Here is a 26,518-nt window from a genome sequence, read left to right as displayed (position 1 = left end):
TGATGCCTAGGTAAGCGAAAGACTTATCTTCCAACAGGAGCATTTCATCAGGACCTGGAGTATGATGTTCAGACACCAACCGCCATTGTCTCCACTCAATCTAGGACAAGCTCTTCGGGGCAGACTCGGGTTCTACATTATATCGAAGAGAATTCAGGACGGCGTGTGGCTTGCAAGGTGTGTAGACACACAGCCCGCGACTATGACCTGAGAAGTTGCCGCTAAGCATGACAATATCAGAGACAAGAGCAATAAGCTTGTAATTGTGAAGAGCGTCAGCGGCCATCCCCGTGTCGAGAACGAACGGGATGTCCTCCAACGCTTCCAGGATCGAAGCACCCATATTCGACCTCTGATTGATGAGATACAAGATCCAGCCGAGCCAACAATCATCGTCCTCAGGCATTTGGACCAGGATCTTTTGGATGCATCGATTCGAAAAGCGCTCAATCGGAAAGAGATCAAGTACGTGTCGAGAGGCATACTCGAGGCGTTGAGTGTCCTCCATGAAGACGGACATGTCCACGCCGATGTCAAGCCTAGCAACATATTCGTCAACCACAGAAGCGATGTTACCCACGACAACGATATTGGCTTTTCAGATGTTCAACTAGGCGACTTTGGTGGTAGCTACCACCAGGATAGTGAATGGGCCAAATCCGCCACGCCCATCGGGGCGCCGATGTGGAGCAGCCCAGAGGTCCTCTTGGAGATCCCATGGAACACAGCAACCGATATCTGGTCATTTGGCACGTTGGTCATAAGCCTGATTTTCGGCGGCGACTTTAATATCTTCCGCCCGAAGAAGGCTCGTTACGGTGACGAGGACTACAACGTCGAAGTGTTGGAGTCACAATTCCGTTACTTCGGGCCATTTCCATTCAAGATCAGGGAGATAGTGAACGATGAGACGTTCCAGACGGTGCTTTATCTGATGCAACTGAATCCCCCTGAGAGCATGACACATTTCAGCAGGGTGACGGAACGAGAGGTTGTGAAGGAGGATAAGGACTTTATCTTGAAGATCATGAGGATGGACTGGCGCGATCGACCGACGGCTAAAGAGTTGCTTGAAGACGAATGGTTTCGAGGACAGTAAGGGTTCATGATTTACCTTTGGTGTTTTATGACTCTTTCCCACCGCGTCTTTGTAGGCAACTCGGGCCCGGCCATTCCTTCATTACTTTGGTACTGTAGCAGCGCCATGGGTGGTTTCGTTTTTAATCCCTATATATATAAAATATGTGTGGTGCCTTCATACAGTGGTAAACGCTTAAGACCCAGCGTTTAAAGAAATATAATACTAATAAGGCTTTAGCTATATTATATTTTTCCTTTATATTATATAACTACTTATTTCTTTCTTAATAATTTAAAGTTTATATATAAAGTTTTTAATAGTTTTATATATATTTTTATAATCTTTTTAAAAAGGAATTTTTTTTTCTTTTTTTTATTATACTTTTTTATATTATTAAAAAGTTAATAGTTATTAATAATAAAAGTATAGACTTAAAGGAGAATAAACTTATTATACCTTTTTTATTTTTTATAAATTACTTTTAAAACTCTTTTTAAAAGTTTTAATATTTTATTATAAAAGTTTTAAAGATAATATATTATAAATTATTTCTTTATTTTAAATTTTTAAAATTAATAATTATATATTTAAATAAAAGTTATAATATTAACTTTATAAGTTTATTTAATAAGAGTTTTATTAGTATATAGATATATATATATATATATATTTAAAAGAATAATTTTTAATTAGATTTTCTTTAATATAATTTATTTATATAATAATTATTTTTAAATTTAATTTTATTATATAACTTTTTATAGTATTTTAATTAATATTATTATTAAAATAATACCTTTTAATTTTATTTATATATTATAAAGTTAAGATTATAAGTACTTATTATATTATAATTATTATTATTAATATTATATTCTTTTTAAGTATTAAATCTTAAGTACTTATTATTATATAAAGGTGTTATATATATCCTTAAATATATATAGAATAGAAGTGAAACTATATAATGTTAATAATAGTGGAAAGAGAATACATTATGTGGGTAGGTATGTGGCTTAGCCTCGTACCGCACTTAGTAGCGCCATACTTTCAAACATGACAATGAGTGGATTCTTTCTCATTCCGCATACACCCCGAAGGCGTACGGCCCCTTCAAATAGTGGTCAAGTCTGAAAGACCCGGCTTTCAAAAGACAATGAAGATGACAGTGTAAAAAGACGCAATTAGTGGTGATGTGGCTTCAGCCTCATGCCGCACCCAATCCATAATTCGGGCAGAGTTAGAGGATAAATTGCCGCAGCCAGGCTTCTAGAAAGTGCTATGTGTGAAGAAGCTACCGGCTACGAGTAATGCACTGCTGTGGTCTTCTTCAGAATCGATTTCACCTGGCCGGAGGTCCAACGCAGAACGGCACACCGACATGAGTTCTTTATCACCAAATGACAGCACACGCTGATGCATGTACGCATAGATATGAAGAACTGTAAGATTTTACAACGAAATGATGTTTATTTGCATCCATTCAAAAGTTTTCACCGAATTTTGCTTCCCCACTTGCGGACCTCGGAAACAAACATATCTGGTACCTCCCATGCCGCAAAATGGCCGCCTCTATCCGTCTCGTTCCAATATACAATATTCTTGTAGTATCGTTCGCACCATTCCTTTGGCCCATAAGAATTATCGCCGCCAAACCAACTCACACCAACCGGTATGTCTATCGGCCATGCGGTTGAGTCGGGCTTGCACTCCCAATAGTAACGAGCAGATGACGTGCCGGAATTTGATAGCCAGTACAGCATGATCGTGTCGAGCATTTCGTCTTTGCTAAAGACCGTCTCCACGTTGCCATCGTGATGAGACCAGTCTCTGAACTTCTCATAAATCCACGCCGCCTGTGCAGCCGGTGAGTCTGCAAGCCCGTAGCCGATAGTTTGCGGTCTTGTTGACTGCTGTAGGGAGTACCCGCGGTGTCCAGCATCGCGAAGGCTGTCCAGATACATGGCTCGTTCCTCGCCCTTTTTATCGCGTATTGAGACTTGGACTTCTTTCTGAAAACATGATTAGCATGTATACTACAGATGCTCCTGCGAACAGAAATTTACCTTGGGGTCGAAGAAGATGGAATTGAGATGAACGCTCTTCAGTCCTTTCGGTGCTTGACGGCCCAAATTTACGGCCACATGGGCTCCCCAATCGCCGCCTTGAGCGACCCAGCCGCTGTCTGCATAGCCCAAACGCTGCATAAGCTCTGCCCAAGCACGCGCGGTACGGTGGTAATCCCATCCAGTCTCGGTAGGCTTGCCGGAAAACGCGTAGCCTGGAAGTGCCGGGATGACAAGGTGAAAGGCGCTCTCAGGAGAACCGCTGTGAGATTCGGGGTCGACGAACTTATCGATCACGTGTCTGAATTCCAGGACTGAGCCAGGCCAACCGTGTGTAAGCAGGAGAGGCAGAGCATTTTCGTGCTTTGACCTGATATGCAAGAAGTAAAATTCCACTCCATCGATAGTCGTCGTGAATTGGGGATATGAATTAAGCAGCGCTTCGCATCGTCGCCAATCGTATTCTTTCTGCCAGTACTCGCAAAGCTCCTGAATGGCTGCGAGTGGGACACCTTGAGACCAATCGTTGACTGTCTCTTTGTCTGGCCAGCGTGTCAAGCGGAGACGCGTTTGTAAGTCATCGAGGGTGGACTCAGCGATGGAGAGTTTGAAAGGGTGGATAGAATGGGATGTCGGCAGTGCCATTGTTTGTTTGGGTATTAATACCTTCACTCTAGATGCGTAGTAAGGCCCTCCAAAACATGAGCACTACGGAGTCAAATATGAGACGAAATCCAAAGTACTGTGATGATATGTAAGTGAATCTCACTTTCTGAGGCAGGCTTGGGGTGTTATAGCGTGTAGCGCTGGCTACCTAGGTAGATGCTCTGCTGATCGTCCCGATTCAAGGTTCTGTCAAATGTTATGCCTTCGACGTCATTTCCGTGGACGATTTATAATCACCCCTTGCACGACTAGGCATCCCGCGCCCTTCGTGACTAGTGCAAGAGTTGTCTACAAACCTTCTTGCTCCTAATCCAGTTTGTATATGACACGAAACTAGAGAGGTCTCCATGATTCATAGCGAAAGACTTTTGAGAGGCTGATTGTCCAGGCTATCCGCGGCGGCGTGTCCGCAATGCCAGTAGAGGCTAGAGTCTCATTTTGACCCTACTATACCGTGTATTAGTAGGTACTAGAGATAGTTACTATAACGTTTATTTACCTATTTAACTATTATCCCTTTAAAACTAACTTTAAATATACTTAATATAAATAGTAGCTTTATAGTATAGGTAATTATTTAGCTTTTTAGTGATTTTTTTATAGTTAAATAGACTTATAAAAGAGAGGGTTATTAAGAGAAGAAGTAATTATAGAGAGAAGAAGTAGTTATAGAGAGAAGAAATAGTTATAGAGAAGCCTTTATACCTTCCCTTATATAAAGAGTAGAGGAGTACTTCTTCCCCTTCCTTTTTTCCTTCCTTTTTTTAATTAAATCCTCTACTTTCCTCCTTTAACTTTAAAAGTTAGTTAAAATCCTATATTTAGAGATTTACTATTAAAAGTAAAGCTATTAAAAGAGAAATATTAATAGAGTTAATAAAATTAAAAAGTTAAAAAGGATTTAATAGAAAGAGGAAGGAAGGGATTCTCTTTTAACTAATTAATATATTTAAATAGAAGACTAACTATAAAGGAATAAAGAGAGAGTTATTTAAAAGAAAGGAGTCTCCTTAATAAGTTTATTTTTACTCTTATAACCTTTTTTTAAGACTATTTTTAACCTTTAAAATAATTTTATAATTTTTAAATAATTATTTAAACTTAATAATATAAATTATTATAATTATTAAATTAAAATAAATATTATAGTAATAATCTTAAAGGGAGAAAAGTAGTATAGTAATTAAGAGGTTATTAGAAAGGTATAGGTATTTATAGTAACTATCTTTAGTACCTATTAATATACGGTAAGGTAGAACCTTCCTGTCTGAAAGTATTTGGACTACGACTGTATTAACTTGTAGATGGGATAATATTCTTGACCTTAGGGATAAGGATGTAGCCCTATTTTTTACCTGCGTTGCAGGGCTTTGCAGAAAGAAAAGTACGGTTTAATCTATAATAATGCCCTGGGCACTGCGGGCTGGTGGCAATTATGCTACAGACGGAGTTCTCCCGTCGTTTTCGAGCTATTCTGTATCACGGCAATGTCAATGAGTTGCCTCCGCGATACTGAATTGCAAAAATACGTAGATATCTACAGTGTCTCTTTCAAACTAATCATCCTTAGAAGTCGAGCTTTTCAGCTGCTCCGAAGCAAAACTACCTACCTAGGTACCTAGGTAGGTAGAACTGTCCAGACCTTTAGTTCTGAGGACCTTGTGTTACATATTGGAAAAGGTGTGTGCCCATACGGGCCAACCTTACCTGGGGTACCTAGGTATACCTGTTCTAAAAGAAGAGTGGCCAGCCACCCTCAAACTGCACACCAGCCTGAAAACGTGTCACAACCTTTAGCCACGTACTTCGAAATGACTCTGAATGGCTAGGGTAGCACCTCATCCATTGAAGCCTTGAAATGTTCTTGGATGCCTTACCAACAGAGTGTGTTATCCGAATGGCTTGTGGCCTCCAAGCCAAATCCTATAAATAGTATAGATTGAATGTTCTTTATTAGCTGATCCAATCACGCGGTTGGGTACACGACCGTTGTTGGACGAAATGGTGATATGAGCCGCAGGTATAACGGATGTACTAGAAAATTGTTGGCATGCTCGGGGCCATCCGATTTAATGCTTAATATTTTATATTACCTAATTATCTATATAGTTTTACTTTTATTCTATATATATTTAAAAATATATATAATACCTTTATATAATAATAAGTATTTAAAATTTAATATTTAAAAAGAATATAATATTAATAATAATAATTATAATATAATAAATATTTATAATTTTAACTTTATAATATATTTATAAAATTAAAAAATATTATTTTAATAATAGTATTAATTATAAATAAAATTAGTTTATAATTTAATTATTATAAAAAGAAATATAATAAAATTAAATTTAAAAATAATTATTATATAAATAAATTACATTAAAAAGTTTAATTAAAATTATTCTTTTAAATATATATATATATATAAACTATTTATATTTTTAATTCTATTATTAAGCTAAAAGTAAATAATTAAGGTTTTAAAAATAAAATATAATATATCTTTTAAAGATTAATTTAATTAAGTTTATTATATAAAACTTTTATAATAACTTTATAATTATTTATAATACTATTTATTATTAGAAGATATCTTTTTATATTAGTGTATTAAGTTATACCTATTTAGGTTAGCACTATTAGCCTATTAAAAGTTAAAGCTATTGTAAATTATAGGTTAGTTTTAACGCCGTTAAGTATTATATATAATATTATTATATAACTTAAGTGAATATAAGTTAGTTAAAATAAGTAAAGATAAAGCTATTATTCCTTTAAGGGTTTTAGCTTTATTTAAGTAAATATCTATTTATTAACTTTACTATATTATAAGTAAAACTATTTAAAAGTAGTTATTTAATTAATTTATTAAATTAAGAGATAACTTTTAAGTAAGGTAATTATACTTTATTATTATATATAATATTTAAGTTTATAGTTTTAATAACTTTTTATAAATAAAAAAGAAATAATTATTAATAATTAAATCTATAATTATATAAAAATAAACCTTTATTTTAAAAAGAAATTATTAATATTTAAAATAATTATTATATTTTTAAAAAGTTAAAGGATTATAAATTTAATTTAAAGTATATTAAAATTTATAAAAGTTTTAAATTTAAGATTAAAGAATATAAAACTTTAATTTTTTAAAGATATTAAAATTAAAAATTTAAAAAAGTTTAAATAAAGTTAAAAATTAAATAAAATTATAATAATATAATATAATTAAATAAAAATTAATTATAAAATTATAATTATAAATCTTTTAATTTTATATTTAAAAGAAATATATATATATATATATATATTAATAAAACTTTTATTAAATAAATTTATAAAATTAATATTATAATTTTTATTTAAATATATAATTATTAATTTTAAAAGAATTTAAAATAAAAATAATTTATAATAAAATATTAAAACTTTTAAAAATAATTTTAAAAGTAATTTATAAAAAAATAAAAAAAAGATATAATAAGTTTATTTTCTTTTAAGTTTATATTTTTATTATTAATAACTATTAACTCTTTAATAGTATAGAAAAATATAATAAAAATAAAAAAAAAGTAAATTTAAAGTTTCTTTTTAAAAAGATTATAAGGATATATATAAAGTTATTAAAGACTTTATATATAAGCTTTAGATTATTAGGAAAGAAATAAGTAGTTATATAGTATAAAGGAAAAATATAGTGTGGCTGAAGCCTTATCTATGTGTCTCCTCTAACTTGGGTGTGATGATTTTCAGGCGACCCTGGAAGTGTGGCAGCACAAAGCATGTATATGTTCCGGCAGGGTAAGACACCTTGCGATCTAGAATCATGAACACGAAAATTTGGAGAAGTGCTCTATATTATTGAGAAACAAAACCGCGCTCTGATTCGACTATCCTGTACGTGCGTGTAACACGATCTTGGTGGGTTCAGCTCGCCGTTCAGTCACTTCATGGGGGGATGTTGACGGTTTTCCGGAGCCTTACTTGGTTTCAATGCTCGTACCTATATAAATTGTAGGCTTCGAGGGCATATCACCTCTGGTGTTCCGGGCCTTTCTGTGTCTGACCTACTGGGGACCATCTCATCCAATCTGCAATCCGTGCTCGACAAACCAATCTTCAGCAAAACCATGTCTGACGGCGTGAACATTACCGGCCTTCCTCTATGGGAGCACATGAACTTTTCCAAGAGCTGTGATGCCTGGGGTGAATGGTATACCACCTTCTTATTGCCCAGTCCATGGAACTCCTCTCATTACCTTGATGGTGATGCAATGACCATTTTCAATCTTTTCATTTCAAGTGTCCCAGATGGGTGGCAGAAGCCAGATGATTGGACAGAGGGCATGTACCACGGATACGTGCTGGATTGGTATGGATTCAATTACAAGTAAGTGAATTATTCCTCATGTGCCAAGGCTCCGTGAGCCAATGTGCACCATGTTGCCATCACGTCGGGGTCAGATCTAACATGTAAACTCCAGCTCCTATCCCAACGGGACTCTCAACTTTACCGATAAGTTCCTTTATAACTTGATATTGGACCCAAGCGAAGTTTGCAAAACACAGTAAGTCGCCCTTAGAAACATAGCCTTTTCACCAGGGAAAGTACCCTGCGGTAGCGGAAGTTCACAACTGAAAGTCGAGCAGGAGATGTATAGCACTTGGATGGACTGGGGATGTGGACCTTATAGGAATCGGTGTACGGCTTACTATGAGTTGATTCTTCTCTTCATCCAGAGACTGTTGCTCACGCCCAGGCAGGTTTTCACATCCTACTTTGTGGAGGCCATCATAATCACCATCCTCTTGCTCACCTACTCGTTTTGGCGCTTCCGGCTGCCGTACCCTTCGTGCAAGAACCCCGAGCCGAATGGGAGACCTTCAGGAGTGCTGCACCGCTTTGTCGTCGGCCTACAAGAGTCGCTTCAGAATTTTCTCGACGCTTCAGAGTTTTTCAGCATCGCCATGCTCGTCGCCGCCCTATATTTGTCTAGCACCGGGTTGAGGGAACGAAAAGAACCTGGTTCTAACAACCAGGTTCCACAAAAGACTGCTCTATACGACATGCTGCTCTCTATGCTCGCATCGACGTTCTCTGTATTTCCGGTCATTATTGCTTACAGTATCAAGCGGCGACATCCCCCGGATTCCGAGAAATACAATCTCCGCCCGGCTTTGCTTAGCATGGCAATCTTGTCGCTCATATGGATCTTATCCGTGGTAGAAGCCTTCATATCCCTATACGGTAACCTTGACTACGACTATGGTGAGGCTGATGCCGTTTATGCAAAGGAATACAACTGCGACTGGAGAGCCTCAATTAACTACTGGGTCGGTATGAGGGCCGCGCAAGCTCTCCTCCTCTTTTGTCCCCTCTTCTTTGTTATTATGACGGGATTCTTGATCACCGGCTTTGGAATATCCGGGGTCGTGCATAAGCCACTAGTCGCACGCTGCCGACGTCTGTGGCGACTTGTTATTGCTTGGGTCAATCTCCTGGCCATGTGGGGTGTCCTGGGATTTTTCACGTGGGTAAGACACAAGATTGATCTTACAGTTGGACATCTTAACGAATCGAATGAGTGAGTCTCGTTTCCCGTCTCCCTTCCCGCATCACTTCCCTTCTCGGTGACCTTGCCACCGTGCAAGAGATCCTTTAGACTTCAATCTAGTGTGATTTTCACTTCTGACAGCAGACAAGGTGGCGCTTCGGCCAGTGGCTAGCTTTATTTGCCTGGATTCCTTTCGTCTTACACGTTCTCCATAAGTGGATAAGTAAGTGCGCCGTCCAGTGGTACTAAATGCTGTACTATCAGTTCTTGTTGCTTACGTCTTACGGCTAGGTGGTACGGACTTGGGATATGAGCGACCCAAGACCACAGGCGAGTCGCAAGAGAGGTCTGATAGAGCCAGTATATACAGGCAGACTCCAAATACGCCACTTATGAATCTCGAGGGTTACTCGGCGGTCCCGGATCAGAGCAAGGTTATGCGCATGGAAAACGTCTCGACTGACACGACCCTACCATTAAACACCGAGTACGTAAGCCCTCTGGTGGGGAATGCGAACAGCATGCCGGATCCAGTTGAAGAGTGGCAGAAAACCGGATGGTAAGAAGGCGAGTTGACCATGGTCGCGGTACGAGGCTCAGCCACGTGCCCACGTACTGTATTCTCTTTCCACTATTATTGGCACTGTATTTCTTCAAATGCTGGGTCTTGAGCGTTTACCACTGTATGAAGGCGCCACGTACATTTTACATGTATGGGGATTAAAAACGAAACCACTTGACCATGGTCATGCGGGATGGGTGAGACAACCATGGGAAATTACGAGGTTGAACTTGTTTTGCTAGATTTCTTACATCTCTTCGAACTAATACCTACATTGAGATGTGCATCGGAAGAACCCTGAATGGACATGGAGGACACGTAGTCACGGTATGATTGGATGTCTGAACTTTGGAGGACTCGACAATGCCAGTGAATCCTAGACTACGGGTAGAAAGCGCTGGCGTCGAAGCCTGTTGCGCGCAGCAAGAAAACTGCGATATGCCTCTCGGCTTACTAGACTTCTTTGCTTTCTGTTACTTCCTAATTGAACCCTGTGTCAACCAACATATCTCTCACGGTGGTCTACTGATTGGTTACTTATGTACTAGGAAGCTTTATACCTTGGTAGTTGGAATGATGCAATTGGATACCGCGCAGACCCGGCCACTGACCCTTTCAAATTTCCATACAATTGATGAGCATTAATCCATCAATCTGACATATTCACCTAGGTATTTCTCAAGGAGCGTCCTTCGCAGCCTTGGAATGGCGGCGAGCACGATATCTGGAGTCCCGAGTGCAGTGATTTAAAGTAGATTTCCCACGCTCCGCCTAAAGAGCTGGTGCTGGAATTCTGCCTATGCCAGTGTTCTCTCGACACATGTGGTGAGGAAAGTTGTGGCTGCTCGAGTGCCCAGTTGGCCGACGACTGGATATGTGGTTTCGCTTCTATTCCATATATATCTAAGAATATATATAGTACCTTTATATAGTAGTAAGTACTTAAGACTTAATATTTAGAAAGAATATAATATTAATAATAATAATAATTATAATATAATAAATATTTATAACTTTAACTTTATAATATATAAGTAAAGTTAAAAGGTATTATTTTAATAATAATATTAATTAAAATATTATAAAAAGTTATATAATAAAATTAAATTTAAAAATAATTATTATATAAATAAATTATATTAAAGGAAAACTTAATTAAAATTATCTTTTAAATATATATATATATATATATATATATATACTTTATAATAAAACTTTTATTAAATAAAAATTATAATTATTATTTAAATATATAATTAATTTTAAAAACTTAAAATAAAGAAATAATTTATAATATATTATTTTTAAAACTTTTATAATTAAATATTAAAGTTTTTTTAAAAAAAATTAAAAGTAATTTATAAAAAAATATAATAAAAATAAAGAAAAAATAAATTTAAAGTTCCTCTATAAAAAGATTATAAGGATATATATAAAGCTATTAAAAACTTTATATATAAGCTTTAGACTATTAGGGAAGAAATGAATAGCTAAACTAAAAGATAGTTATATAGTATAAAGGAAAAATATAGTATGGCCGAAGCCGACGACTGGATATACTGCAAGGATCAGGCGGCTCGGGGAGATAGATGTAATTTTGAAACCGGCTGTCAAGTCCTGACTAGGAAAGCTTCAATCTGGGGCTGGAGTGGAACAGCTCGTTGGTGTTCGGGCCTGCATTGGCCATGGGGTGGCTGGCTCTTGTGGGATGCGAAATGAGACAATGAGACAGAATCTCGTAAGGTCAGCAGCCATCAATGATCGCGCACTGCCACTGCAAGCTCATAGGCCTTACGCAACACCGACTTTGTTGGTGCGACCGACGACTCACTCAATTACGAGGCACCACTTGTAGGGGGAGGGTGGTCTAGCTATTCTCAACATTTGAAGTGCTACGATGGAAGGCCGACGCTCTTCTTAGCCTGTTCGGACTGGACCCACTTTCAGGGAGTTGGATACGATCTGGTGGAGGACCCCATATCCCCTTCTCATCTGATCATCGGCGCTCGCATTGGACCCACAGTCTTTAGGGGTCCAGATCGACTGCCAATCGCTTAGGACCCCCTTTCCCTGAAGAGTTGAAACAAATGAGGACGGTTGCCGCTGGCTCAAGCTCGTTTTCGGTAGATCCGACAGGGTCGCTTGGAGTGCATTAGTAGTGAGAAACGCAGCCAGGACCCTGAATATAGATCGCCCGCCGCAAATCTGGGGTTCCACCAATGTGTGACTTGTTACAACCAAACTGGCAGAGAGTCAAGAGTCAGGAGAATTGAAACCAGCTACTCGCCGATCACCCTGCCTTAAAGAACAATCCGGGCAGCACATTCCCGTCTGAACCACCTATCCAGCCTGTCAACCACCAGCTCTCGTCAAATTTCAGACCACAATACCCACCACACAAAATCACACACATACACACATACACAATGAAGCTATCATCAATCACATCTGGCCTCCTGGGCCTGCTCTCAACCCAGGAGCCAAGCAGCGCCGGAACACAGCACAGACAAGGCAGCTCCCCCTCCGTCTACATACTCCAGACCACACCACAAGCCACGAGGGCCTCGGCACAAGCCCTCCGCGCCCTGGGCTACAGGAAAGCGTGCACCACAGGGTCCGAGGCGCAGTGCAGCCAGGCCGGGCCCACCTACACGGAACTCAGCACGGGCGAGGACGCCCTCGACGCCTTCAGGCCCGACGGCGACTCCAAGTTCATCATCCCGTGGGACCTCCGGGCGCAGCGCGAGGGCCAGGTCCACGGCCACCACATGCACCACAAGAGGAGCTCTTCCTCCTCCTCATCATCAGGCCGCGTGCACACGTCTGCCAACGACACCGCCTCGGGCATAGAGTCGGTGCAGGCCTTCTACACCAGGGCCAAGGACTCGGACCGGCTGCTGGAGCTGGACGTGTACGCGTCCGGTCAGGGGGTGGAGCAGGATAAGTGGATAGACCTGTGTTCGTTCCTGGGGCTGGGGTACAGCATGGTCGAGAGGCAGAAGCTGTGGTATTTTCCGAAATAGGCTTTTCTTCTTTTGCATAGTTAGCGGCGCTTTGGATGTCTTTGGCTTTTTGTTTGCACCTAGCGATGCTTGATTTTTTTTTGAATTCGGTTGCTTATAATCCCATCGTTGTGGAATCGTTGTGGATCAATTGCCTCTCGGCCCACATGCACTGCATGATAACGTTAGAATACCACAGCTCGTCAGGCTTGTCCGGTGGCTACTATTATTGTACAGTGATGCATTCCCTCGTTGCAACGTGTAAAGCTTCTTGGCTATCTTTAAAATCCCATACCCCAAGATGGGTCTGGTCGTATATAAGCCTCATTTTCGAATAGTCACTGTTCATTGCCAATGCTTCAGCAGATAAGAGTGGATTGCTACAGGTGTGTTGAAATGCCGCATATAATATTGCGGAGTCTGGTAAAAGAAGATGACAGCCAAGTGATCGCACTGAGACCAATCCAGAATCACCGTTTGTAAGTCTGATTCCCGTCACACTACACGTCCTCTGCCTACAATTACTACACATGCTTGTCGGACTTGGCGAGGCCCCCTACGAATATAAGTAGTGATTAGTTTCAAAGGTTTACCACTATATGAAGGAGCCACACATGTTTTATATGTATGGATGCGGATTAGAATCGAAACCACACGCATAACAGAGCAATACGATGCCTTCTAAAATCATGAAGGCTTCCCAATGGGGAACAACATTCTACCATGTGCCCAGAGAAACGCCCTCTCACGCCACAGAAAACTGCAATCTAGTATTAGGGGTCCCGACGGTGACCCCCCACCGCCCCATCCACTCCTTTCTCGACCTCACAGACACATTGACTGGCACCGTCGGCTGCGACACGGCCGAGTAGTTGAACATCTCCCCGAACTCCGGCCACGCCTGGTCCGCAGCCCCCTCGCCGCCGGCCGGCGAGATGTCGAGCTTGAGGATCATCAGGGCGACGAGGACCAGCACGCCCGTGCTGGCGTAGAAGCGCGCGGGGCAGACATGGGGGGCCACGCCCCAGACGGGGAAGGCCATGGACGGGAGCTGGTTGGGGGTCAGGACGGAGCCGCTCGGGTCGTCCTTCTTGATGAACCTGCGGGGGTCGAAATTGTCTGCGTTCTCACCCCTGGTTCCAGATTTACTGTTAGAATTGTGTTTTTTTTTTCTTTTCCCGCGGCGAGACTGGAGGGAGCACGGATCAGGGGAAGGAAGGACCTCACCATAACTCCTTGCTGAGCAGGACAGGCGGGCCATGAAGCTGTACATAGTTCCCCTTCTTGAGCATATAATCCCTGCCTGCCGCGCTGATCTTCGTGTCACTGATCACCTCACGGATGTTGGCGTGCCACATCTTCAGGCGCTGTGTCTCCTGTAGCACCGAGACCAGGAGCGGACACGAGGTGCGCAGGACCGACAGGTCGAGAGTGAAATCCGCGTCTCCATCCCCGCCTCTGATAATCGCAGTTTCTGCCTCTTTTCTCGCGGCCGCGAGCAGTTCGGGCCGGGAAATGACGTTCCAGACGGTCCAGAAGGCGATGCCGGTGTAATTGCTGAGGAGCGCGACGTCGAAGCCGGTGTTGATGGCGACCGCTTCCATCGGGGGTGCGCCGCTGTCGATGAGGATGCGGGTCCTCTCCTTGACGAAGTCTGACGCGTGTTCGACACCGCCGGCGCGGTAGTAGGCCCCATATCGTGCGCAGTTGTCCTTGCGGGCCTTGTGGGCCTTGGGCGCGAAGAGCCAGGCCAGGTTAGCAGTGATCAGTGCAATCTTGTCGTTGAATGTCCTACGTGGAGGGTTAGCACGTGATTGCATGTACTGATGTGGTTGCGAAGCATACCAGAAATCCTTCTTGTGCTGCGGGTCCTTGTACGGGTTCTGGGGTCCGTAGAAGCCAGTCGTGGCTGACATGGTGATGACCTCCTGGACCCAGCCGTACAGCTCAACGGCCACCGGGTTCTCTGAAGACTCCAGGACGAGCTCGTCGACCAATCTGAGCTTCTCCTGAGAACTGACCCGGTTGATGCGGTCCAGCGAGGGTCCGTTCGCAAGAGTCGACGCTTCGGCATGGTGGAACAGACGGGCCAAGGTGCGAGTATCCTCGTCCTCGGACAAGGTGTCGGCTGCTCTGGCAGTCTTGTCCGAGACACCACTCAGGATCTTTGTGACTTGTCTGGCAAATGGTGTGAAGGATACGGTCTTGGCATTCCGCTGGACAGCTGAGAAGATCTGCCGGTCTGCGACGATGTACAATTTGAATGAGAAGATTGGCAGTGAGAAGATGGCCAGGTGGGGGAATTTGGCCCTGGGAGACGTCAGTCAAGCTCGGATGGCATGCGGCTGGGGCCTCATACTCTACATGACTGAAGTAAGGCGTTCCATTCTTTAGATAGTTAAGAAAGTGGCCGATCAGTGGTACACTTGGTTGGATATAAGCCGGCTCCTGAGGGTCGCGTTGGGAGAAGATGAAGCCCTGGAGCAAGTAGCTGCCGGCCACAAGTGCCAGCACAGTCCCAAGTATCACTGACCACCCCATCTCAACGACTGCGAGTGGGGGATGACAGCAGGTGCAGGCCTCTGGGTGTTCGAGAGAGAGGGACGGTTGATGCGAAGAGTTTCAGGCGTCGACGGTCATTTACTAGCGGTAAGCACTTGATCTGAAATCAAGCTCAAGCTGCGCGTCTACGGCCTGGCTGGGAAGGCACGGGCAAAGGCAGAGGCAGGATGATGAATGCATTGGCTGAGCCATGTTGACCGAGCCTACGCCTAGCTCCCGTGTCGACCAGCTCCTGTGGGATCGATCATCTCCACGGTGGGCTGCCAGAAGCTTTGGCACATGCCTCCGGTAAGCCGACCAGGAAAGAAGCCGACAGGGTGTAGATAAATCTGCGAAACCTAATATAGGGCAGAAGGCATGTTCGCTGAATGGTAGGATTTTGGATAGTGGAGTAGGTCTACTCGCCCATCGCTGTCAATGGTTGGTTACACAAGATATTGTAGACCTGCAGTGTGCATAAACTGACAGAACATGCCTGCCCTATGGCTATTTTGGTGCTCCAGTCCCCAGGTCCCTAGATCGTTTGGGTTTCACTGCACCCCGTGGTATAGCATCATGAGAGAATCTAGCCAGGACGTCATAAAGCCAATGGGATCATGGACAAACTTTATAATGCAAATCAGACGAGGTTGTTCTTTGCTTCTCGGGGCCGTTGAATGGCCCGGCTTGTCAGCGGGGCCATTTTACGAGACCACCCATGTCTCAGCCGGTTGTATTTGCACACAGTCCTGGTAGTCCTGCGTAGGCGGCAAGGCGGGCAGCGGGGGATGCTCTGAGATTGAGTGAGCCCCAGTACCCACTCCCCCGGGTCTGTCAGTGCATGACGACTCTCCTCCCACTCCAAAACATTCGTTCCAGCCGTTGTGTCTCAATCGTTCTCGAACCTCAAGCCCCCATCGGCCAGCTGGGACTCGCCTTGTGTCCCTTTCCTTTTCTTCCGAAGCTATTGATCCGTTTTTACCACAGAGCGCCACCCGTTTTGACAGCACCGGCAGACCGACAAGTCCTCCCCCTCGTCGCAAACATGTCGAACCCGAACGCCCTGTTCCTGCTCGCCGACCACATCAAGCTCTCGCTGCTCGAGCGGAAACGGGCCCAGGCCCTGAACCTGCAGAGCGACTCCCAGGACGGCCACCTCTCGCGGTCGCTGGACCAGTTCCGCGATGGGCTGGAGGCCTTGCAGACCGAGCAGCAGCGCCTGCACGAGGCCGGAGATGATGCGTACGCAGGCACCCAACCAAGCCACCCACGCCTCCAAGACCGAGACCAATGCTCACTGACGAACTTATATAGCAAGGCCGCCACCATCGCAGACTCCCTCCCGGGCCTCCAGAAGCAATTCGACGACCTGACCTCCCAGTTCCACGGCTTCTCCGCCCCGAGCAGCAACTCGACCCTCACACAGCCAAACGACCCGGCCCTCGCCGCAGACTTCGCCCACGCGAGCAACACCTCCACCAGCCCGCCCCTGGCCTCCTCGTCGAGCCGCCAGGCCCCAGCAAAGAAGTCCCTGCGCAGCAGCAGCGGCACCTCGACGCCGACGGGAGGCAGCAGCAAGACGGTGCGCTTCCAAGACAACAGCAACAGCAACGCCTCCGCCTCCGCCTCCAACTCGGCAGACGACGACGCCGCCGCCGCCCGCCTCTTCAACCAGCCGTACCGCGACGACCCGGACGGGCCCGAGGGCTACCGCGACACGGCCGAGGGCCTCGCCGACAACGTCCAGGTGCACGCGTACCACAGCCGCATCCTGCGCGAGCAGGACGACCAGCTCGACCGGCTGGGCGAGTCCATCAGCCGCCAGCGCGAGCTGAGCATGCAGATCGGCGACGAGCTCGACGACCAGGTCGCCATGCTCGAGGACCAGGAGGCCCTCGTCGACCGCCACGCCTCGCGCCTCGACCGCGCCCGCAGGCAGGTCGGCAGGATCGCCCGCTCCGCCGGCGAGAGCAAGCAGATGATCGCCATCATCGTGCTGATTGTCATCCTGGTGCTGCTTATTGCTGTGCTGAAGTGAGAGGGCCGGTGTGGGTGGGGGATAAGGTGGAGGGGGGGCTGAAGTGGTTGCCCCGTTCTGGTTGAGCACTGGTGATGGGATCAGGGAGTCTCGGTAGAAGGGCATACCGTAGATCTCGGTACGGACTCAAGATTCTAGGGGCTGGACGGAAGGTGTGCCATTACATCTCGTCCGCTCGCAAGTCTTTCTCTAGCGTTTGCTGCATTGTGTTGGTGTTGGGGAGTTTGGGAGCACCAGATCATTGGTGCTCGGATATAAGGGCAGGAACATTTGTTATCTTTTACTGGTTTCCATATTTATTGACCTCCAAAACATCTAAGGTACTCTCGAGGAACGCGTCCTTTCAGGCCCCTGCATTGGGCCGGATGACCCAAGTAGCCAGGCCGAATACTTATTTCAAAATACGAAGATGCCTCTTTGCTGCTGAATGATTTTGGGTGCTCAACGCCTCGAAATGATCCCACCAGGACGCCTACCAGGTATAAATCCCCAGCCCTGTCACAGCCGGGAGTCCACTCAGAAACCTCCAAACAAAACATGGTGCTTAGAGCACACACACTCTCGACACCATCAACTATGCGCGGTGCTTCCTGAACCCATTACCCTTCTGCTGCGGCTGGCTCCCGTACGGCCGCCGGCCCTGCACCTTCTTGTCCTTGGGCATGCTGGCCCCGAGCCGGATGTCGACACGCGGGGGGGTCGCGAACCCGAAGCTCTTGGCCACCTTGACCAGGTCCAGCTTGTTGACGTCGAAGACGCTGCGCAGCGAGTGGCTGGCGTAGGCGTGCAGGTAGCTGCGGTACCCGTCCTTTGCGCTCTGGTTCAGGTAGTAGTTCTTGCCGATGAGTTTCTCGAGCTGCGACTGGATGTTGCTGATCTTGCTGGACGGGAACTCGAACTCGACCACGGGGACACGCGCCGCCTTGAGGTGTGACAGGAACCCGACCTCGCTGGGCTGCAGGAACATGAGCGACCGGCCCTTGGTGTTGGTCCCTCGCGCCGTCCGGCCCACGCGGTGGATGTAGTCGCGGGGGTCATCTGGGGGGTCGAACTGCACAATCCAGTCCACTGCGGGGATCTATGAGGGTCATCATTAGCGGATGTATCTAGGGTTCTTGGAGGGAAGTCGGACACGTACATCGAGACCACGAGCAGCAACGTCCGTGCAGATCAGTGTTCCCTGTGTGGCATTGCAGAATTCGAAGAAAGTGTTGGTCCGGGCTTGCTGCTTCATCTTGCCGTGCAGGTGGAGGACGGGGAGGTCGATGAAGTTCAGGAGCTCGGCGAAGTATTTGACGGAGTTGCAGCTGGAGAAGAAGACAATGATCTTCTTCTTGGACATCTTCTTCAGGAAACTGAACAGGAGCAGGAATCGCTTGTCGGCGTCCACGATGCAGTAGCCCTGCTCCACGCCCTCGACGGTCGAATATTGCTTCTCCTCGTCCACGTTGATATACAGAGGTCCCGGCCGCAAGGATATCCTCGCCAGGTCCTCAACCTTTGTGGTTTGCGTCGCAGAGAACAGCATCGTCTGCCTGTCCTCCTTGGGCAGGATCTTGATGATCTGCCTCATCTCGTCCTCGAAACCAATCTCCAGGATCCGGTCCGCCTCGTCGATGATCAGCGACCGCAGGTTCTTGAACACAAACGGGGTATTTTGCAAGTGATCCAACAGCCGCCCGGGGGTCGCGATGATGAGGTTGACTCCCTTGCCCAGCTTGTCGGCCTCAGCCCGCCTGTTCGCGCCGCCGATGACGATACCGTAGGTCTGGCTGTGGTGCTTCAACAGGTCCCGCGCAACCGAGAAGATCTGCAGCGCCAGCTCCCTGGTCGGGGACACGACAATGACGCCGGTGCCGTTACGCGGCTTGAACTTGAGCGAACTCAGCATCTCAATGGCCGGGATCAGGAAGGCGAGCGTCTTGCCACTGCCCGTCTTGGCCGCGCCGAGGACGTCCTTGCCCGCCAGCAGCGGTGGCACCGCTCGCTTCTGGATCTCCGTCATCTTTGTGAACCCCATCTCGTTTATGGCCTTGATCGTCTTCTCGGAGAGATTCAGCTGCTGGAACTCCTGGAATTCGGTACCCGCCTCCTGGGGCAGTGATAGGTGACTTTGCGACGGCAGCTCGGCGCTCGCAGCTTGCTCCTCCTGGGGCTCTTCGGTCTCTGGTGACTCGTCGGCTTCGCTCTCGCTGGCGACTTCATCCTGTTCAGCCTCGTTGGAGGATGATTGCTCCTCCTCCACCTCCTCGACCTCGGGTTCCGGCTCCACCACCTTGCTCTTCTTGGACTTCTTGGACTTCCGCTCGTCGGATGCAGCCTTGGGCGCGCTGCTGTCCTTCAGCTTTCTCTTTTTTGAGGTTTCTGACGCCATTTTAGGATATCAGAGTTCCGTAGGTGCGGCTGATGCTTTGTCGAAGAACGGCTGTAATCAGGAAGGGCAGGCGCTTCGTGGAAAAGTGAGAGGGATGAGGATCGGGGTTATGGCTGCATGCGACTTTCGAAGGCTGGAACTTTTTTTCTGCCGTCGTTCCCACTTCGATAAGGAAGCGATAGAGATTTTATGGGGCAAGCTGCTTTATTAGTGGTCAGGGTTTGCGGACCGCCCCAACCCTTGCCGCGAAGGGGGGGGGGTTAGACCAAGCGCAAACCCTCCGTGTAGTACGGAAGTAAGAGATGTAAAAGTCACTTGTGTAATGCTTGCAATCATCAATCGACTCACGAAGCATCAGTCAAATCAATAGTCAGAGGACTCATATGTAGTGCAGGATATTTTTTCCAGCGTTCCATGTCAAATCAAGCTCATAGCCCTATTGTGCAACAAAACATTGCCATTGTCAAGTGAAGCCTTTTGTTAGATAGATACACCCAACTTGCGGCACACTGTCATTGGAAGCATGCGTAAGTAGGTACGTAGGTAAGTATGTATGAAGCTGTCATTGCTCCTGTTCATCCTGGTCGCTGATCGTGTCCAGCGCCATTCCACTATATGTATGAGGCCAATAGCCATATCCTATGTCAAGCAAGTTCTATGAAAAGCCCCCGCGCCTATCCATTTTGGTAATGATATGTTTACTTCCAGCCGGCCGGCGTAACGAGACTCCTTTCCCACAAGTTGATGATGCAAAGAAAGATGCAAAGCCCAATGACCTCGAATTTCAATCAACGAACGAAAACGGGCATGCCCTGTGTATCGGTTTCAATGCATGGCGGAAGGAACCGGCTCCTCGTGCTTGGCCGTGCTACCCTTTCCTCTCCATGTGCTGACTGCAGCGATCTTCGCGTCCCACCTCTGCTCATCCGTCCCATACGCGCGGGGCGTGAGCTTAATGAGCGTGTGCAGCGGCACGTGCATCCACGGGCTCTTCTCCTGGTCCCTCTTCATAAAATAGGCGTATATGCAGCGGAGCACTGCCTGGTGCGTGACAATCAGGATGTCCTCGGACCGCTCTAGCTCCATGATGATGGGCTCCAGCCGGATGACCACGTCCCGATATGACTCGCCGCCACGGTAGCGGTAGTTGTACTTGTCCTCGTCGCGGGCCTCAAAGTCCTCGGGGTACTGGTCCTTGATCTCCTGGTACGTCATTCCGTCGCATACACCCGCGTCCAGCTCGTCCAGGGCCTTCCATTGGAGCTGGTTGTAGTGCTTAGGCAGATGGCGCGCTGTTGCGATGGTCCGCCTCAGGGTCGATGTCCAGACTGTGAGTGGGCGGTCGTCCTGGTGAAGGGGGTCAGCACAACATAGGGAGGCGGTGCGGGATTGGTCTTGACTTACACCCACTGACGCGCGGACCAGCTCGGGAAGCTTGCGCGCATATTGTTCCCCGCGTGGGGAGAGTAGTGCGTCTCCTCCAATCCTGCCGTCAAGATTGTACTCGGATTCGCCATGCTACAACAGTGTCAGCCATGCCAAGACGACAGCCCCTCAGCTGGGCGCCCAGTGGACGGACATACTCGTGATAGCCAGACGGACCTCGGCCGAATGTGGAGGTTCATCAGGTAGTAGACGACGCGACTCTGCAGGTAGTCCTGGATCCGGTTGATAATGACCTGCTTGCCAACGTCCAGGATTTTCAAATATGTGAGGTGGTCCTCGTCCTCATCCTCGTTGATTGATTTATAGACCTTCTCGTAGTTCCGAATGCGACTCCTGAAATCGATGGCCGCTTGCTCTGGGTCTTGGCCCTTGTAGTCGGGGCTGGTTGTCTTGACGTCTCTTATGTTTGCCATGATCAACTCCTCGTCGTCGCACTTGGACTCGACGTATATGACCTCGATTCCGGCGTTGGTACAGATCTCCAGGATCCACTTGCGGCGCTCCTTGGTGGAATTGGTGGCGTCCAAAATGGCGACCGTTCCTTTTGTCTCGCGGAACCACTTCAGCATGTCCGCGACCGCAGCCTCAGCAGCAGCTTTTCTCTGGCGCTCGCCCTCGGAGTTCCCTATGTCGAAGAAGTCGGCAGTGGGTTGTGCGGCAGCCTTGCGGCGGTAGTTGCCGACGTTGAAAGTCTGCGACGGTACTGACAGCCATTGGAGGTACCTCTGGGCTGCACATGCAACTGGCGTTAGATTACTCTCATAATACTCTGAAGGGGCGTTCGGGGAGGTGGGAGGTGGTGCACCTAAAGTTGATAAAAACCATAAAGCGTCAATGACCGAGATTGTAGTGGTGGACGGTGTAGGGGTTTGGGGAGGCAGAGGTTCAGGACGGGGGCAAGCAAACAATGTATGTACCCTTTTGTGCGATGTAGCTCTTGCCGCGGGCCGGCAAGCCAACCATTACCACGCAGATGCGTGTGTCCTCCACCTGAACGCCTCTCCCGTTAGCTTTGGCTGGAGCCATGATCGGCCGTATGATTGAGCAGCAAGTTGTGAGGTTGTCTGCCGTAAGAGCATGGAGTTCTGCCAGAAAGTCGAAGGAGGATCAATTGAGGATTTGAGCCGGGAAGCAGTCGGGATTCTTAGGAAGGAAGTGATCGCGTGAGGTAGAGACGTCGGCTAGGCTAAGAGCACGAGTTGGAGTAATGCAAGACCCCAGGCCGGAAGATGATGCAGGCGGCCAGAAAGGTGTGGTGGGGGGGGGGGGGGGAGGGAAGCCTCTTGGCCTCGAGATGTCGACTGCAGGGGTGGAGTGATGATTTGGTAACTCTGGGGTAAACTTTGACAGGTCGCACGAGCGTTGCTTGATTCGAGGGCGGTTGAAGGGAATGTGCGCAGTGGAGAGGAGGGATGGATTGCTTTGGGTTCCGGTAGGAACAGACGTGGTGACGAAATGCAATGTCAAAAAGAAGTAGGGGGGGCTAGGACGAGAGGGTATATAGCATGCAAGTGGAGTGGAGGAAGCAAACAAAGAAGAAGCTTGTGATCTGGGAGCGAGGCTTGTGATTGCGCGTGTGCTGTGTAAGTAATGAACAAGCGTGTCTCTGTCTCTTCCCCCTGAATCTCCTAGTCTGATGCTGCCGCGGTCCATAGAGAAGGCAGGACGCAGCCCAACATGGAGCTTGCCATCGCCATGTACCTTGGAAGTAGACGGGCGGGCGGTCCCACCTTGACGCAAGGTGAGGCCGATGCATCTTCTTCCGGAGGGCCAAGTGGGTTGCAATCGGGATTCTCAGGGCCAGAAGGGCCAGGCGGGCCAGCTGTGGCCTGGCAGGGCCAGCTATGGCCGAGGATGCAGCAAACTGGGCCGCCTGGGCCCTGGGCCTGCACCCGTGCTGTGCGCAGGTGTAGGAGACGACCCCTGATCCCATCCTCCACAAGCCGGTTCACCCCGCAAAAAAGGCACTTGCTATCCGCGCCCAGGATGGAGAACTTCCGCCCAGCCGCTGTTCCTTGGCCCCTTCTGGAATTTCTTTGAGCCCGCCGCCCGCCCACTCGAGCTGCCCCTCCGAGGCCCGACTGACTCTTGCCGGCAGGGGTTGCCATGCCTGATCATGCCCGTCTATTCCTCGCTCATTCTTCTCCCGACAGCTCGGACACTCCGACCCAGCAGCCAGGACGGAAGCTCTGCTGTCAAGCTAAACTCTCTTTGCGTCATCGAGAAGAGACAACAGGCAGACAGGGAGAGTGAGATAGAAAAAAAAAAAAAAAAAAAAGAGACAAAAAAGAGAAAAGGCGACTATAGGGACGAATATAGCAGCGCCCTTGGTGGCACAGGGGCAGGGACAAGGCCGACCCGACCCGACCGAAACTGCAGCCAGGTGTGCCAGGCCCCGTACCTGCGCGGTACAAGGCATCATGCAGGCTGAGGCGTCGATGATCGATCCCTCAGTGATCAAGCCTGTCAAGGCCGTTCCCACACATGGCCAGAGCCGGCGTTGTCGTGTCGCGTATAACACGTCAGGCACGAGTCCCCCCGGTTTTGACTCCGGAGCCCCATGCCACTCCACGCCAGCGACTGATCAGCAGCCCTTATAATCGTATGTTTCTCCTCATTCCTCACTCGAGCCCTTTCCTCTTTTCTCCCTCGATGCTCGCGCCCTCGCTCTTCCCCAGACTGAGGCGCCCGCCCGACTAATGCCCCCCGCGTCACGGTGGCCTGAGGTTCCCCATCCCCCGCCAAGAGGGTTTGCCGACGGGCGGGCATTTCCCCTTCCGTGCCCCATGCTGTGCTGTCCCCGTACTTTCGGCTTGCTGACTTTGTTTTACAGGCCACTGGGCTCCTTTCCAGCAGCAAGTGTCACGACGGACAGGCTCACCCCGAGCCAAACGGCCGCCCCGGACGGAGGATCACGCGCACAGATCAGGCTATGACGCTTGCTCATCCAAGGCTGTTGTTGCAGGGACCAATGCCTTTTTTTTCCGTGTCTGCAATAGCCACTATGGCCGTCGTCCGCTGCCTGTCGAGGGGACGATAGGAATGATCAAGGGCCCTCTGTCTCGGCAACACCCGGCGATGCTGTCTGTGTCTGTCTGCTCATGGGCGTGCAGGCTGCCGACGTTGTGCCGACAGGGCAGAGCATGCAGCTTCGCCCTGGCTGATGGCATTCTGTGCATCGTATTGTATCATCTGGGTGTCAAGGTATGGGTGACTGCCGCCCGTGTCTGACCCCAGGGGAGGCAATACGAAGAAGTCATCCTGCCCATAATCTGAGATCTACCCACTGGGTCCCGGACCCCTGAACGCGGCTACTCACCGCTGGGTGGACTCCCGACTTGCCACCCCTATGCAATGACGACACGGGGATAAAACTCGGAAAACAACGGGGCGCAAATGCCGAGCGACTTTGCAGCAGCCACGAGGCATCGTTCCCCGTTCCCCTTGGAAACCCTCTTCGGAACAGCTGCGACCGCCTGGGCCTGCGATGCCCGAGATGCCCAAAGTTGTGCAGCGCGGTGCAGCACAGTGCAGGGCAATGAAAAGAAAAAGTGGCACAGAAGTGAGAGGAAGAAAGTTCTTTCACACACCTTGCCAAAAGACCAGGTATTGGCTCTGGCACGACCCGCCGGTGGCGTTGGCGGACCTGGCGAGATGTGCCTCATCGTGAGCGCTTCGTTACGTTGGTCGGGGGGAGGATCGGTCGCTGGCCAGTGTCAGCAGAATGCGCTTGCTTAGTGAGAAGGGCTGGCCGCTGGCGGGGCTCTGTCCCTGCTCCCAGCTCCACAGAGCAGGCTGTCGGGCTGTCGAACCAAAACTGACCTTCGATATGGGCGGACGATATGCTACTAGCCCAATGCTTGAAAAGAAAATAGGAAGGAGTCGGGTTCGGCACGCGAAACAAAATTGCTCACAACAGAGGTCCGAAACAGCAGGCAAGCAAGGGGTCCAAGGGTGGGCGGCCCAGGCGGTGTCGGCGGAGTCCTGATTGCGCGAGGAAGGTTGCGTGGAATCAAAAGATTTCCAAGGGTTGCAATGCCGAGTGGCGACGGGCTGGAAACTGGCCCTGTCGGGCCCTGCCCTACCACGCCTCGGGCCCTGGGTTGCAGCCCAGCACCTAATAATAAAAGCCACCTCGAGAGATCTGATCTCATCCCGGCTGATTCAGATGAAGGCCGGTCTCTGGCCGCTCGCTTCCCGCGACAGTGCGACTCCAAAAACTTGGGCGCTAGCGATAAGTCGCGATAAGTCGCGATAAGCTCACCGGCGATAAGCACTGCATTAAATTTCTAGGTCGATCTGCGTGTTGACATCACATACATGCGCATACGCACGAAAGAGGCGATCAAAGTACAACTATAGTGGAACGCATACAGACTGTGTCTGAGCAGGCTGGCCTGTCCGTACAATGTGAAACTGTGGCACAGAACCGGCGAATGACTCGATCAAATGCGCTCTGTGCCTTCTCGTAAGCTCGAGCTCTCGAGCTGTCTCTCGTCACCCAACGGACACTCAGCTCCCCAACTTCAGAAATGACTAAGTACGTACATACGTCAGCGGCTTGCATACAAGATGTCCCACAATGGTGTTACATGAGTGAGATACGAACGTGCCACTTGAGGATCGTGGCAGTGGGCAACCTCCCGCATATGCAGCTTGCCAGCTGCAGCACACGGTTTCTCAACGACGCCCAGGTTGTTTTAGAGGCCTGGGTTCCATATGCGCATTACCTAATGCACAGGGGGTACACTCGATCAGAGATCATGTAGTCCATACCGTCTATATCTCTTCTGATCCACCAAGAGACCTTGCAGTCATCGCAGATCCGACAGTGAAACAAAAGCATTGACGTTACAGACCATAGGAGTTCGTCCAAAACGATTCATGATCTCTCAAAACTGGTAAGTGGCAGCAATTGAGGACCTAGAGCTAGAGTCAGGTATAAGAGGAGTTCAAAATTATTATCCTCCCTAAACACAGCATTCAGGGAGAACTTCAATACCAGAGACCTATGGCGAAGTACATCCTCTGTTTTGCGCCACTGTGATACAAGACACGAGCAACGAGATCGTCCCCATTCCTCTTCCGAACCGGGGAATGACGGCATTAACTGAGAACCACCAGTGAGTAAGAGGTCACGACGTCTACTTGAAAGTTCGGGTCGCATTTGGCCCT

The 26,518-nt window shown here is 47.9% G+C and overlaps 8 protein-coding genes across 8 annotated transcripts; 4 read left to right on the top strand and 4 right to left on the bottom strand.

Annotated features, from left to right (window-relative positions):
* Positions 1–61: 61 nt before the first annotated feature.
* Positions 62–1,099, top strand: KVR01_006182 (uncharacterized protein; the record flags this gene model as incomplete). The annotated part of the gene is made up of 2 exons (XM_044794394.1): positions 62–177; positions 241–1,099. The coding sequence occupies 2 exons, from the start codon at positions 62–64 to the stop codon at positions 1,097–1,099; spliced, it is 975 nt and encodes a 324-aa protein (XP_044644985.1).
* A 1,475-nt stretch (positions 1,100–2,574) lies between these two features.
* On the bottom strand, positions 2,575–3,956 carry KVR01_005847 (uncharacterized protein; the record flags this gene model as incomplete). Its single annotated transcript, XM_044793831.1, has 2 exons — positions 3,138–3,956; positions 2,575–3,080 (listed from the first exon to the last, which is right to left on the bottom strand). Exons 1-2 carry the CDS (start codon positions 3,790–3,792, stop codon positions 2,575–2,577), a joined length of 1,161 nt encoding a protein of 386 aa, XP_044644650.1. The 5' UTR covers positions 3,793–3,956.
* A 3,999-nt stretch (positions 3,957–7,955) lies between these two features.
* Positions 7,956–9,414, top strand: KVR01_005935 (uncharacterized protein; the record flags this gene model as incomplete). Its single annotated transcript, XM_044789364.1, has 4 exons — positions 7,956–8,038; positions 8,129–8,215; positions 8,310–8,393; positions 8,586–9,414. The coding sequence occupies 4 exons, from the start codon at positions 7,956–7,958 to the stop codon at positions 9,412–9,414; spliced, it is 1,083 nt and encodes a 360-aa protein (XP_044644738.1).
* Positions 9,415–12,104: 2,690 nt separating this feature from the next.
* On the top strand, positions 12,105–13,203 carry KVR01_006415 (uncharacterized protein). Its single transcript, XM_044792446.1, has one exon. It carries the CDS (start codon positions 12,369–12,371, stop codon positions 12,963–12,965), a length of 597 nt encoding a protein of 198 aa, XP_044645218.1. The 5' UTR covers positions 12,105–12,368; the 3' UTR covers positions 12,966–13,203.
* Positions 13,204–13,655: 452 nt separating this feature from the next.
* On the bottom strand, positions 13,656–15,839 carry KVR01_006390 (uncharacterized protein). The gene is made up of 4 exons (XM_044785216.1): positions 15,304–15,839; positions 14,790–15,254; positions 14,172–14,735; positions 13,656–14,077 (listed from the first exon to the last, which is right to left on the bottom strand). The coding sequence occupies exons 1-4, from the start codon at positions 15,483–15,485 to the stop codon at positions 13,690–13,692; spliced, it is 1,599 nt and encodes a 532-aa protein (XP_044645193.1). The 5' UTR covers positions 15,486–15,839; the 3' UTR covers positions 13,656–13,689.
* Positions 15,840–16,101: 262 nt separating this feature from the next.
* Positions 16,102–17,572, top strand: KVR01_006484 (uncharacterized protein). Its single transcript, XM_044791588.1, has 2 exons — positions 16,102–16,727; positions 16,800–17,572. The coding sequence occupies exons 1-2, from the start codon at positions 16,327–16,329 to the stop codon at positions 17,521–17,523; spliced, it is 1,125 nt and encodes a 374-aa protein (XP_044645287.1). The 5' UTR covers positions 16,102–16,326; the 3' UTR covers positions 17,524–17,572.
* KVR01_005913 (uncharacterized protein) lies at positions 17,493–20,044 on the bottom strand. The gene is made up of 2 exons (XM_044781649.1): positions 18,662–20,044; positions 17,493–18,601 (listed from the first exon to the last, which is right to left on the bottom strand). Exons 1-2 carry the CDS (start codon positions 19,895–19,897, stop codon positions 18,098–18,100), a joined length of 1,740 nt encoding a protein of 579 aa, XP_044644716.1. The 5' UTR covers positions 19,898–20,044; the 3' UTR covers positions 17,493–18,097.
* Positions 20,045–20,351: 307 nt separating this feature from the next.
* Positions 20,352–25,745, bottom strand: KVR01_005808 (fructose-2,6-bisphosphatase). Its single transcript, XM_044787545.1, has 6 exons — positions 25,166–25,745; positions 24,934–25,049; positions 22,261–22,333; positions 21,481–22,073; positions 21,302–21,415; positions 20,352–21,244 (listed from the first exon to the last, which is right to left on the bottom strand). Exons 2-6 carry the CDS (start codon positions 25,006–25,008, stop codon positions 20,723–20,725), a joined length of 1,377 nt encoding a protein of 458 aa, XP_044644611.1. The 5' UTR covers positions 25,009–25,049; positions 25,166–25,745; the 3' UTR covers positions 20,352–20,722.
* Between the last annotated feature and the right edge of the window lie 773 nt (positions 25,746–26,518).

Source organism: Diaporthe batatas (assembly GCF_019321695.1).
Source record: "Diaporthe batatas strain CRI 302-4 chromosome Unknown Contig00006, whole genome shotgun sequence".
Lineage (NCBI taxonomy): Eukaryota > Fungi > Ascomycota > Sordariomycetes > Diaporthales > Diaporthaceae > Diaporthe > Diaporthe batatas.
Note: the sequence above shows the minus strand (reverse complement) of the source record. Positions and strands in the feature narration are given on the sequence as shown.

Excerpts from the sequence above, each read along its gene's own strand:
- KVR01_006415 (XM_044792446.1), top strand. The coding sequence starts at position 12,369 with ATGAAGCTATCATCAATCACATCTGGCCTCCTGGGCCTGCTCTCAACC.
- KVR01_006390 (XM_044785216.1), bottom strand. The coding sequence starts at position 15,485 with ATGGGGTGGTCAGTGATACTTGGGACTGTGCTGGCACTTGTGGCCGGC. Across the intron at positions 15,255-15,303 it reads CCTTACTTCAGTCATGTAGA|GGCCAAATTCCCCCACCTGG; the intron begins GTATGAGGCCCC and ends GACGTCTCCCAG. Across the intron at positions 14,078-14,171 it reads CTGCTCAGCAAGGAGTTATG|GGGTGAGAACGCAGACAATT; the intron begins GTGAGGTCCTTC and ends ATCTGGAACCAG.
- KVR01_006484 (XM_044791588.1), top strand. The coding sequence starts at position 16,327 with ATGACGACTCTCCTCCCACTCCAAAACATTCGTTCCAGCCGTTGTGTC. Across the intron at positions 16,728-16,799 it reads CACGAGGCCGGAGATGATGC|CAAGGCCGCCACCATCGCAG; the intron begins GTACGCAGGCAC and ends GAACTTATATAG.
- KVR01_005913 (XM_044781649.1), bottom strand. The coding sequence starts at position 19,897 with ATGGCGTCAGAAACCTCAAAAAAGAGAAAGCTGAAGGACAGCAGCGCG. Across the intron at positions 18,602-18,661 it reads TTGCTGCTCGTGGTCTCGAT|ATCCCCGCAGTGGACTGGAT; the intron begins GTACGTGTCCGA and ends TGACCCTCATAG.
- KVR01_005808 (XM_044787545.1), bottom strand. The coding sequence starts at position 25,008 with ATGAGGCACATCTCGCCAGGTCCGCCAACGCCACCGGCGGGTCGTGCC. Across the intron at positions 22,334-24,933 it reads ATACCTGGTCTTTTGGCAAG|GTGGAGGACACACGCATCTG; the intron begins GTGTGTGAAAGA and ends AGAGGCGTTCAG. Across the intron at positions 21,245-21,301 it reads TGGTCCGCGCGTCAGTGGGT|GACGACCGCCCACTCACAGT; the intron begins GTAAGTCAAGAC and ends CCCCTTCACCAG.